Genomic DNA, 12970 nt, shown 5'->3' on the forward strand with positions numbered 1-12970 from the left:
GGCCAAAATCTATTAGAAATCTTCGAAAGCTTAAAGCATCTTGCGTGTGTTGTATGTGCGTGAACGTGGTGATGTTTGGTTCAATGTATCGCATGTTTTCATTTGTGAAGGGTGGTAACAATCAGAATAGGTCAGCGTAGCCCAAAGGTCATGATGAAGGTCATGTGTGAGAATCTTTTCATATTAAAGTGAAATTGGTCTTGTTTAAATGCTCACACATTTACCTGTGAACCAAAGCATACAAACAGCAATGACTTGTTAGTATTATTCAGGGATGTAGTTTCCTTAAGGAGACTGCCAGTATATTCACTATTATTCATGTACATCAATATTTATAATAGAAAGAGTGACCCGAGAAACAGAAATACAAACTGCAGTAAATAAATGAAGCCCAGACAGCAGCAGAGTAGCACAGCTACTCAGTATTATTCATTATCATTATTCTGCTTTTATGGAGTATAATCACTACATTATCAGCTAAGGATTTCGAAACATCGGTCCAATTTTAAAAGAAATATCTGCGGACACCAATAAGATTCCATTATCATGAAGCATTTCTAATAAAAGTGAGTGATTAAAAGTGATTAATGGAATGAAAAAACAATAAATCCAATTCAATCCCGTAACAAATCTAACCAGAAATTGCGCACACTGGCAGTCATTTTGATTTTCTTAGCTATTCATTCCTTCTTGTGGTATAGTAGTGTGTTTGTACCGTCAGAGCTTTATAGTCTACTGCCAGATGCTCATCTTCAGTGATTTGCTTCATTGACAATAGCTCATTTTAAAGCATAGATATGTTTAGAGAGAGAAAAAATCTGACAATGAAAGATTTCAGCGTGTGTATATAGGTGTCCTTCAACAGAAAAGTGGTATCACTATCTCCTATCAATTTTAATGCTGTCTACTGGGACAAACATTAAAACAAACAAATTAAAACAAACATTGACCCTAGGCTAGGATAAACACTGGGAAAGGTATTCTATAGGTACCTCATTTCCTGTTCAGATTACACTGGTGTCTTACACATCGACTTTCTCTTTCAGTGTGTGTTAGCTCGCTATATGTGGTCCTTTATACTAAGCATAGGTTGGGAAGCTAAGCCAATGCATAACCTTGTACAAAACATTTTACTATCTAATGTGGATCAGGAAAAGCTTTTTTGAAAAGATTTTGAAGATGGCCAACTGCAGCTAGACTTTACTTTTCTTTCTGCTTTAAAAAGCAGATTCACTCTTGAAGGCAGGCTTTCAGTTTGAGGCTGAGAATAGGCCAACGCCTCTCGGGCTACTGTAACTGAATCGTGATGGGTCTGTGTTTGCTCTGTTGGGAATAGTGCTCACAATGGTCATTACAGCAGTGAATCTAGTGGCCAAACCAACCATCCATCACGGGCTTGTCAGGTGGTGCATAAAGGCCAGAATCAGGTGGCTGCTGTTCAGTGGTTAAAAAATGTAAATGCTGTACTCTGCTTTAAGGCACTCGGTTTTCCAGCATTACCATAATGAGCCCGCCGTGTCTTAAACGCTCTTCGCTAAACAAAGCCAGCGCCCAGGCTCACACTGGAGACACGGGCACTTTGTGGCTCCTTTCAGCACTTATCACCAGCCGAGCAGAGTTACGGCCACAATGTGCCGGTTAACGGCACTATTCTCTTGGTAATCACCTGCTGCCTTATGTAACTTTTCTACCTGTACTTATCTCTGCACAGCACGCGTGGTGTGGGAGAAAGGTGGTTTAATAATAACCCAGACATACAGAGAAAGAGAGAGAGAGAGAAAGAGAGAGAGAGAGAGAGAGGGAGAGAGAGAGAGAGAGAGAGAGCACATACCCACAGCACAAGAACACAACTACACCCCCCTGACAAAGCACTCTCCACCAGAGAAAAGAGTGAGAGAGAGAGCGAGGGAAAAAAATCCTCTGGGAACAGAGAGAAGATCTGAAGGCTCGGCTGTTAATGAAAGCTTTCTCTCTTCCTTCTGAACTTAAGCGCTTTGCTGCTGTCTCTCATTCACTCACTTTTAAGTGGCTATGCCAACTGTATGGAACATTTATGAAGCTCATGTGCTAAACAGATCACTGTGGGGGAGGGGGAGGAGGAGGGCCCACCTCACACCGTCGCACGAGTCTAATCAGAGTGAGAGCAGGAAAGTTTAGCCGCCGCTGCTGCGGATGGCATTTGAAAAGCCTTGGTTATGGAGGACTTTGAAGAGGGGAACTGCTCTTTGCTCGTTTCTATTGCTGCACACAAACTATAATCCATCTGCTTGGCCTCATGTAATGGAAGGGCAAGGCACAGTGCTAGTGTGTCTCAGTGTGTGTTTATATGTTTGTTATTATATGTTTTCAGGACAAAAAATGGCCAGGAGAAACCCATAGCGTGAGAAAGAGTTAAATAGCCCTGGCTTTGTTTGTATTAAAAAAAAAACTGAAACCACTTAACAATTTCTTTTAAGGTTAATTTATAGGGACTGGATTAAAATATTCATATTACATTATCCAGTAAGTACATACAGGCAGTCATATGTCTTGTTACTGCTTCTGTAACCTGATCAATGTTGCAGTGTGTCCAAAACCTACACAAATATATCAGGCGCAAGGCAGGAACACACCCTGCACAGGGTGCCAATCCATCCTAGGGCATCACACAATCATCAAGTCATACACACACACACACACACAATGTCACACAGCACGTTTGCCTACCAACAAGAGGTTTCATGTGGTGGGAGAAAAGCAAAGCACCCAAAGGAACCCAGGACCACACGACCCTGGACATGTGTAGTATCAACACTAACATCTGTGAAGAACCATCCACTGAAAACAACTTGAGAACACTGTTTATAACAGGTCCTTATAGAACCATTACATTCCATGAATTTTCTCCTGAAACATTGAAATGAAGCAAAAATGTGGAGCACTCAGGGTCTGTCTGGGAACCACTGCTTTAGGATCAGCAGTGATTCAAAATCCAAATCCAAATAATAATATAATATGGGTCACTTTTGTACGTACTGTTTTTTTTTTTTTTTCAAAAAAAAAAAAAAAAATTCACACAAAAGTCCATGTCCAAACACTATGAAAACAAACCTGTCTCTTTTTGCATGAATCTGTCCTTCATTGCACTGAGCTGCTGGTCACGCTGCTCTTTTAAATTTAACACATAAGCCTCTAAAGTCCCTTCTCTTATTAAAGCTGTATCTGCTTTGTGGTGAAGGATGTTCAGGTTTTATTTTTAGGTTTTATTTGTTTTTAACCTTCACTGTTAGGGCCATCTCCTGCACCACAAAGATGAGGATGAAAAAAGAAAAGATTCTTTGTTTGGCAAAGGGAGGAGGGAAATAAGACGAGAGGAAAAAGCAAAGGATGGGATGTTTTAGAAGAGGCGAGGAGTGTCAAGGCGACTGATTTTCTCTAAAGAACAGCAGCTTGTAAGAGGCAACACTCTGGATCAATTGTATTTGCTCTCATTGATGAGAGACACGTATTGACTGCTCTGCGCCAGGCTCAAGAGCTGCTCTGAATATTTAACTATTGATCAAAGCCATGCACACATCACACTTCACTCTCGTTAATGTTATAGCTCAAAGTGGCTCCGCAGCAGCGTGAGCTAATGCTGCCTCTTTAAGCTTACAGAAATTGAGTTACAGTGCAATTCGGCTCTGTCCTGTTTACCCAAACAGTCCATACAGAAAGAACAGATACACTCCCTCTCTGGGGGAGTTATGGGTATAAGGATACAAATGATCACCCTCACTCTAATATGTAATGTAATTCTATAGAAGTGAATAAAGTCATTAGTGCACGGAGATACCTCAGCGGTAGAATTCAATAAAATATATTCTATATTTTGGCCATAATGAAATGCATTGGGGCGGCACGGTGGTGCAGCAGGTAGTGTCGCAGTCACACAGCTCCAGGGACCTGGAGGTTGGGGGTTCGATTCCGGCTCCGGGGTGACTGTCTGTGAGGAGTTTGGTGTGTTCTCCCTGTGTCTGCGTGGGTTTCCTCCGGGTGACTGTCTGTGAGGAGTTTGGTGTGTTCTCCCTGTGTCTGCGTGGGTTTCCTCCGGGTGCTCCGGTTTCCTCCCACAGTCCAAAAACACACATTGGTAGGTGGATTGGTGACTCCAAAGTGTCCGTAGGTGTGAGTGAATGTGTGTGTGTGTTGCCCTGTGAAGGACTGGCGCCCCCTCCAGGGTGTATTCCCCGCCTTGTGCCCAATGATTCTAGGTAGGCTCTGGACCCACAGCGACCCTGAACTGGATAAGCGCTTACAGATAATGAATGAATGAATGAAATGCATTGGCTATTTTCAAAAACACATTTCATTTTTTGGTTGTTGGTTTCACTGCAAACCAAATAAAGAGTTTTTTTAAGCTGTAAGTTTCGACAAGTGATATAAGAGTAAAGTTTTATTACATTTATATTTATTTATGACGTGTTTACGGCATTTAAAAATAAATGTATAAGCCTTACAGTAAGTACATGAGAGTTATTGGGATGTCATTTAAAATTCTCTGTATTTCTCTTCCTTACTATGTTTTTAATACAAAAATACTGGAGTCAACAATGATCATCGTTCTTTTTTAACACTGTTTAATTTTTGATTATATTTTGAATGTGAGCTCAGTCTTCAGACGCTGTATAGCAATAATGTAGAATTTTTTATTGGGTCTGTGAAAATGTGTTTTTCTTGTGTGTGTTGACACAAGTGAAAACTTTAGCTTCGCTGGTGAGTTTTAGACTGATTGAAATATACATTGCTTTGATGAGGCCCAAACTGAAGCCTCCTCTACTGAATGAGACTTGCTTGCATCACTGTTTGCTCAGGCTGAGAAAAGACCTAATTTGAGTTCTCAAGTGTTCGCTCTGGATTCACACAATGAACTGAAATCTCTGCTCTGTCTTGTCAGCAGGAAGAATGGAGTAGCTGCTATTGCCTTAAAGGCTTACAAGATGTAGCAGGGTACGTGTTACGTATTCGGTAGGTATACACCAAAATGGGAATTCAGAGTCCATGCAGATATCCAGTATTTTTCATTTACATAATCTGCTAATCTTCTACAGTACTGTAGGCAAGTCTACCCTTTGGCTGTTTAAGTTCCAGTAGAACTAAATATTAAGGACGGTTTAGCCATTCTTCAGGTGGTTTTACAACCCACCTTTCAGTATAGTAGCCCACTGTTGTCCTATACGTTATAAGAAAACATTCTTTAAAGGGTTATATATAGATAATAAGCTGATTCCACGACCACTGCACATCCTAATTGTTTAGTTCAATGTGTGCATGAAATTAATTTTCTGACCATTCATTTAGCAAATAACTGTATAAATATATGTGCATAACATATATCAGCTGAATTTCCGTCCATAAATTGCCTACATTGACCCTCCAATGACCAGTAGTTAATTATAGAATTATATAAGTGGCATTATGTGGGTGGAATGTTGCTGAAGAATGACTTGTCTAGGCTCTCAGGAATTGAAAGTAGGAGCTAAAAGTAGTTCCATAAGCCTTTCCTGACATCAGATCTTCAATATCTCTCCTGTTTCTTTTTCACGTTCATTATTTTTCTTATCCAAACACACAACACTTGCACAACCCTGGATGGTTACTGAGAGGTTGGTGGGAAATGCTCTGTTTCTCTTTCTGTGTGGAGGGCAGGGCAGACATGGCAGCACTCAGCTCTCTACAGCTTGGGAAAAAAAAAAATCCTTGTTTCTTAATCACCGGCAACTCAGATTTAATTAGTCATTAAGATTCCTCCTGCGGACCCACTGCCCCAGGGGAGACTTCACACGGCCGTGCAGGAGCTGAGTTGTCAGAGGAGTGTGTGTGTGCGTGTGTGTGGGGAGGTGGGGGGTTAAAACTGGTAAAAAGGGGGAAAATGTAAATATGCATGTTATGTGTTTATATACATGTTAATGAAGGGTGTTGACAGGGTGAATATCTGAGCATATCAGTGCTAAATATGTTTGTGTGTGTGTGTGTGTGTGTGTGTGTGTGTGGGAGAGAGAGATATTTGAAAATAATTGTGTGCAGCAGTTTGTAGAGTTGCTAATTAAGTAAAAGTCAGAAAGCAAAACTTAGAGACCGCACTTCCTTAATGTAACTCACAGTCAAAGTGGCTGTTAAGCAAGTTATTCTTTTTCAGGAGAAATTTCAGAAAGAGCACAGTGAAGGAAAATACGTTTTAAAAACCCTCCAAAAAACCTGGGTTTAGAGAATGATTCCAAATTCCAAGGAAAAAACTGAACTCAAACTTACTCTTGCTTCAGAGCTGAAAAAATCCATGGTTTACACCTCATGACTGAGTCTGAACGGATAAAAACACTAGACATAGTGAGCAAAAAGTGGACATAGGGGCTGTGAAGCCCTTGGAGTCGTCAACATGGTCCCAGAGGGTAGGAAGTATGGTTCTACAAAGAATATCCTGATGCCAACTGATATGCAGCCCTCTCAGAGCAGTGGTGGATGGAGGGGTTGTTGGAAGCCATGACACATATTAATAGTTATCCTGTGTAGACCCACCAACCAATCATCATTCCTTATTACCTCACTATTAACACATGTTCTATAGCAGCCAGAGACAGAAATGAAAGTGAAACTACAGTGTGTGCCACTACTGGTTCCTGCTGCCTCACCTGTCCTCTGTAATTGATTAACATGGGTTTTATGTATAGCTCTGTATTCGCGGTGTCATAAAAATACTGACTGACTGATGCATTTGTAATATATAAATGATGGATTTAGCTTTGCTGTATTGTAGTCCCTGAAAAACTAGTGTGAAACAGGGCGTTGTGAAATGTTTGTCACCCTTGTAAAGGCTGCACTGTGAAAAAAAGTGTAAGAATCCCTGACACACAACAAGCAAACAATATAAGCAATGTCTAAGATTTGAAAACAAGTAAATCCTCCTATAAGTTGCAATATGTACTAACTACTTATAGGCAATTTCATTATATTTAGCTGTTGGGGTGTGTGTTTTTCCCCCGACACTGGGAAAGAAAATCTTCTGTATTAACTACATTAAATAAAAAATACATAAATGCAGGGAGATCTCTAACTTTTACACAGTACAGTATATGTGTGAGGGGAATGTGTAAGAGTTGGAGTGGGTACCTATGTAAATATGTGTACAAGGGACGTTAGCATGGTGAATATCTGAGGGTTCCAGTGTGTATGCATGTGTGTGTGACTGTGAATATGAGCACCCACTGTTCCTGAGCAAAGAAAAAAGCAATCGGCACCTTTAGAACATGCAATACACTGTGGCTTACGTGCCACTGTCTGCATGGCAAATAACATTATAAAATATGCAGGCGTTTGAAAAGTATTGTTCCACTGCCTGCGTAAGAAATTCAGTTCCATGACCATTTATATCCTAGCTGATTTATTTATGATGCTGCCAGAAGGTGAGGTAGATGCAGGGAATGTGCCTGGCTTCAGAACAGAGAGGAAAAAAAAATACACTTATTCTGTGGCCTGGATTTACATTTGTTATTTGCCACTTCCTAAGGTCATGGTACATTTTTTGTGGTCAAACACATACACACATGCCTACACACACACACACACACACACACACGCATAGTGGCTGGTTGTTGAGTCTTGGCAGATGAGCCAGTGTGTGTTTAAACAGGCATTCTGCTCCATCAGTGCACATTAGGCAGAACAGTGTCGTGTGCCGCAGGGGAGGAGATCCTATGAAACAGAGCTAACTGAGCTAGTTATGCAATGTAAGCCATACTGGAGGATTCTGTATTAAAAACACTCACACTTGCCTGTGTGTGTGTGTGTGTGAGAGAGAGAGAGAGAGAGAGAGACTACAAAATATACCCTGACCTAAAAAAAGAAGAATAAAGAGTACCCATAAAACAGAATGAGTTCTGTGCTAGTGTAAAGCCATATGTCCAAGTGTTTGCAGACTGCCCCTTAAAGCCGTTTCTGATGTGCATTCATTGTGGACACAGAATTGTAGTTTGTAATCTCTCGACAGAAAGCAGGAAATGAATGACACATGTGAACAGTCCATGTTCAAATCCTCCTCCCCAGCACTGGGCTGTGCAGTGGTATTGTGTTCTCTACTACATTTGAGAGGAGCTGCAGTGCTGTCTGTGATTTAATAACGTTTATTAAGATGTTAATATGTTAATATAAGTAATATGTAAGTTATGAGAGTGAGGAACTGAAGTGAGGGCACCCATACAGGCTCCTGCAGTTCATAGATTTCACAAAATCAAATTATGATCATATTGAGTTATTTACGCTTGCCAACAAGCACGCTCTCAGCTGCATTCATTAGTCAGAATAAATGAGAGCACGTCAGCTAGCTGTCTGTCTACCAAGCTGCCCAGAGCTGTTCAGGGTTGCCAGATTGAGCAGGAGCCCCAGCTCAGCATTGAATGCAATTTTGTTAGAAAAGAATATTAGGGATATATTTTTTATTTCCATTAAGTATTTATGCATTCATACCGTAAAAAGTGTTTATCCAATAGATAAAGTGATATATACGTTTAAAGTTAAGCTGAATGATATATAGACGTTTAAAGTTAAGCTGAATGAAATGAAGCAGGTTTGGGTGTGGTATGCGTGTAAAGCCACCCTTTAGGTACCTGTGACCTGGTCGACGAGGATGCGGGAAGTGATGATGCGTCCGTACTGGGAGAAGAGCTGCTCCAGCTCTTTCTGGGTCATGGTTTTAGGCAGTCCACTCACATACAGGTTAGCATCACGGATGGAGGCTGAGCTGGGCCGTGCGTATGACACCTGGGACAACAAACACACACACACAGAACACACACAAGTATCAGAATATTATACAGCTCTTCCTGAACACTTCTGTGTTGTGCTCTGAGTTTTCTCCATGCCTCACAGGCATAAGCAAGGACATTCACTCTCAAGCACAGCTTCAGTGTGTACCATGAATATGTTGGTGTTCCGAACATAGATATTTAAACATTTTTTGCTGTTTAACATAACATCATGGCCGTGTTTTTATTATATGTTGACATCAAAAGAATTTTAAAAATGCACAAACCTGTTACTGTAGAGGACATTTTGAATGTGTATGTTATTGTTTATGTCAGTATTTTGTAAATCAGTTATAAGCACGCTGAGAGGAGAACGCTGAGTACACTAAGTGTTTACTTGCATGCCATTAAGTGCTATATGTTTGTATTTTAAGCTGCATACATCTCAGCTGTATACATCTGTATGACAAATAATAATCTTTTATTAATTAATAATTAGTTCATTCTCTATGAATCCTTTTTGATGGACTGAGACAATGCATCATTATGCTTTTGAAATTGACTGAAAAAGTTCACCAAAAGCACTTCACACTAGAGTTTATTTACAGTGCTCCCCAACACACTGAGGTGTGAACATGGTGCTATGTGTAGGAGAGAGGGAAAGAGGGAGAGATATAGAGGTTGGCAGTTCTCTGTGGTGAATAACACTCTGGAACCTTCTGTTTGTACTAGCAGTGAGAGCCAAACCATCTACAGCTCTGTCTCACCACACACACACACACACACTCAGTATTCCTCTTTCTCACATACACGAACACAATATGCTCTCACCCTCCTCAACTTGTCAAACTCAGTAGCACCTTGGACAGCTCCCCTCACTCTAACACACACCCTGCCTCTCTCTCTCCATGTCACTCACTTTCTGACACACTCTCATTTCAACTTTGTCACAGTATATTACCCTCTCGCGTACAATAGCCAGTTGCTTACATGAAGTACAGTCACTTTGGATAAGCCATACATTTTAGGGTTGATTTGTTTAAACATTCTGAGACACTGGAGATGGCTTTTAAATTCAATCAAATTAATCTAATAAAATCTCTATATCAGCGGCCTCAGGAGTTAGGACATGTGCATGTGCATCACAGTTCTGAGTTTCACATCTGTTTGTTACCACTGTTGTGGTTTACAAATTCACAGGGCTTTTTTCTTCATTTGATGTCTGTTGCAAACCTCATACATGCAGCTACAGCACTGAGGAGTCACATGATTAATGGAGAACAGTGCAATAAACTGCAGAAACTGCCATGTTTAGAGTTGTCCCTGGGGAAAGTGTAGAAAGACTCAAAGCCTGTGCAGTAATAGGGCCTGCAAGTCTACGTATAACTAACGTAAACAGAGCAATTACAGCTTTAGCTTATGTTAGGTTTGTGACTTCTAGTATCAAGTATCTATGTTAATGAATTTCAAGGCATATGTGAAACCCTCAGTCAATCTTTATCTTGAAGGACAGTTGGATATATAAAAGGCAATTAAAGGGTAAAGAAAGTCAATCATAGCAGTCAGATGCGACACATTTGGGCCAGCAAAAATGGAATTAAAACTATACCGCTTCATAGGCCTGTCATAGAAATGACCTTATCAGCTTATTTTTTGTAGAATACATGATCAATAATGTGATCCACTGTATCTTCCATTGATCCTCAGTATCGCCCCTTGTTTTAACTGCCATCGTTTTCACATGAAGATGGCCATCTGTTCTATTCTCTGGTTTTCTCTGGCGTCTCTGTTCTGGAGCCATTATGTTATTTTGTTTAAAAGCATTGGTTGCATTTTATTGATGGTTTATTTATTTGGGATTCCAATGGTTTGCTAAAAAATCACTGCTCTTTAAAGGAGTGTTAATGCATTATTATGCTCTTATTTTATCATTACATCAGTGGCATGAAATGGTCTTAAAATGACAATAATATCATTTATCACAATGTTTTTTGGGATAATATATTGATCACAAAAAAAGCCATTGTGATAGGTCTACAGCTTTAGGCAAAAAAAAAAAACTCAAAACGACAAGAAATAACTTTGTGAGATGGTTTTGCATGTCTTGTCCCTCTCACCACAACTGTGGTGAATAAACTGTATTTATATTTATTTCCCCTTTGATTCAGTTTAAAATCCCCATACAATGACTATACAGCTACACACTCTTAAAATACAGATGCCTAAAAGATTTGCTTGAAGTGAAGGCTTGGAAAAACAACCACTTGACAACAAGCAAACATTTCCATGCATGGTTCTTTGAAGAACAAAATTGTGAATTAATGTTTGAAGAATCAGCGACTCCAAGAGCCATTTAAACTGTGAATATGATATTATAAACACTTCATTGCATGTAGGTTCTCATTTTTGAGTGGGAATGCACCATCACAGACAGCCACTGCTCCCGCTGATTCCCTCATCTCACCCCTTCCTCCCAGGCTCATTATAACAGATCAGTCTTAATTTACGATGGAGAGATGGTTCTGTCTGTGTCCTTTAGACGCTCGAGTCAATGTAATCCCTTCCTATTAGCGGCGAAAGCAGCCATTGCCTTCCATGTTTCCATCATTGCTGACATTTGGGCTCCAGAGCCATCAAATGCTGTTACAGTAATACAAACAGTGAGATGAAGACGCAAAGACATTCTGCAGTAATCTCCTGAAATCCAGTTAAAGTGCGAAGGCAAAAGGCACGCAGCCCTGGCAGCCTCTTCACCCTGCCTTCTGCTCTTCTTCTCCTTCATTTGATTTTTTTCTTACTGTCTTTTTTATCCTTCTCTTCATTTTTTTTGCACGTCAAGCAGCTCCAGATGTCAGTTCTATCAACACACTGTCTGCCTGTGAGGACTCAGTGAGAGTGTGTGTGTGTGTGTGTGTGTGTGTGTGTGCATGTTACTCAGAAAAATGTGTGTATATCTAAATGAGTATGAGTGTGTGTACATGTGAGAAAGAGTGATGTGTTTGTGTGTGTGTGTGTGTTTCTCAGCACGTGGCTCTGCTCTTTGTGCCCTCAGTAGGATTTTTCCTCTCACACCTTGATCGGAAGGCAGTGCTAGAGTTGTGCTGTGAACAGAAACGTGCCAGGAAGGCAGAAAGGTGTGTGTGTGTGTGTGCGTGTGTGTGTGTGAGGAACAGGATGCCACCTGTGAGTGAGAGTGGAGATCAGGGGTGAGACTCTCACTGTTTCTTTCCTTTCCTTTCTCATCCCTGTATTTTTAACCCTGTAAGACATAATGTCGAGCTGCTTCAATGTGATTCGCTGGGTGTTATGTCCAAATAAAGCCTGTAGAAAACACACCTTTACCACTGAACTTCATCTAACTGCGTTAGCAAGGCAGGGCTTATCACACAGTACAGCTAAGGACTCGTTCACTGATGTTCAATATTAGTGAATTCCACTTCAACTTAATGAACTCTAGTGTTGATGTAATAATGCAGTGTAGAATCACACTAATATACTTTTATTAATAATAATAATAATAATACAAAAAATGGGCAGCACGGTGGTGCAGCAGCTAGTGTCACAGTCACACTGCTCCGGGGACCTAGAGGTTGTGGGTGACTGTCTGTGAGGAGTTGGTGTGTTCTCCCTGTGTCCGCGTGGGTTTCCTCCGGGTGCTCCGGTTTCCTCCCACAGTCCAAAAACACACGTTGGTAGGTGGATTGGCGACTCAAAAGTGTCAGTAGGTGCGTGGGTGTGAGTGAATGTGTCGCCCTGTAAAGGACTGGCGCCCCCTCCAGGGTGTGTTCCTGCCTTGCACCCAGTAATTCCGGGTAGGCTCTGGACCCACCGCGACCCTGAATTGGATGAGGGGTTACAGACAATGAATGAATGAATGAATACAAATAATACTATAATAATCATACAGTCAGCTTTCCAATCCTCTATATATCTACATTTCCAGTGCCTGTGCTTTTCCACCATTTGTGTGTATGTGCTAAATGCAACAGCTGACTACATGGCTTCAGTCATAAATCTAAGCAACCTGACAGCATTAAAACTATGACTCATATGTCAAAGCATCTCATCATGCCAATATGATCCTAAAGTCCTGAAGAAAGCAAAGCAAACCTGAGATTCCTACCTGAGTTTCTTGTTTTTTCAAACAGCGTGCATTTTCATCATTTTAATATTAAGAATTATAAAGTATAAATGTCTGTGATTTATTCAAAGGC

General features: G+C 40.7%; 1 protein-coding gene across 5 annotated transcripts in view; it reads right to left on the minus strand.

The window, feature by feature from the left end:
• The window catches only part of elavl4 (ELAV like neuron-specific RNA binding protein 4), a 94708-nt gene that overhangs the window by 11932 nt on the left and 69806 nt on the right, over window positions 1–12970 (minus strand). For all 5 annotated transcript variants that reach the window (XM_066644742.1, XM_066644744.1, XM_066644746.1 and 2 more), the window contains one exon: window positions 8619–8772. In XM_066644742.1, coding sequence (XP_066500839.1) covers window positions 8619–8772 — 154 coding nt within the window. The remainder of the gene's footprint in view (window positions 1–8618; window positions 8773–12970) is intronic.

This window comes from Hoplias malabaricus, chromosome 14 (assembly GCF_029633855.1).
Source record: "Hoplias malabaricus isolate fHopMal1 chromosome 14, fHopMal1.hap1, whole genome shotgun sequence".
NCBI classification, from domain to species: Eukaryota; Metazoa; Chordata; class Actinopteri; order Characiformes; family Erythrinidae; genus Hoplias; species Hoplias malabaricus.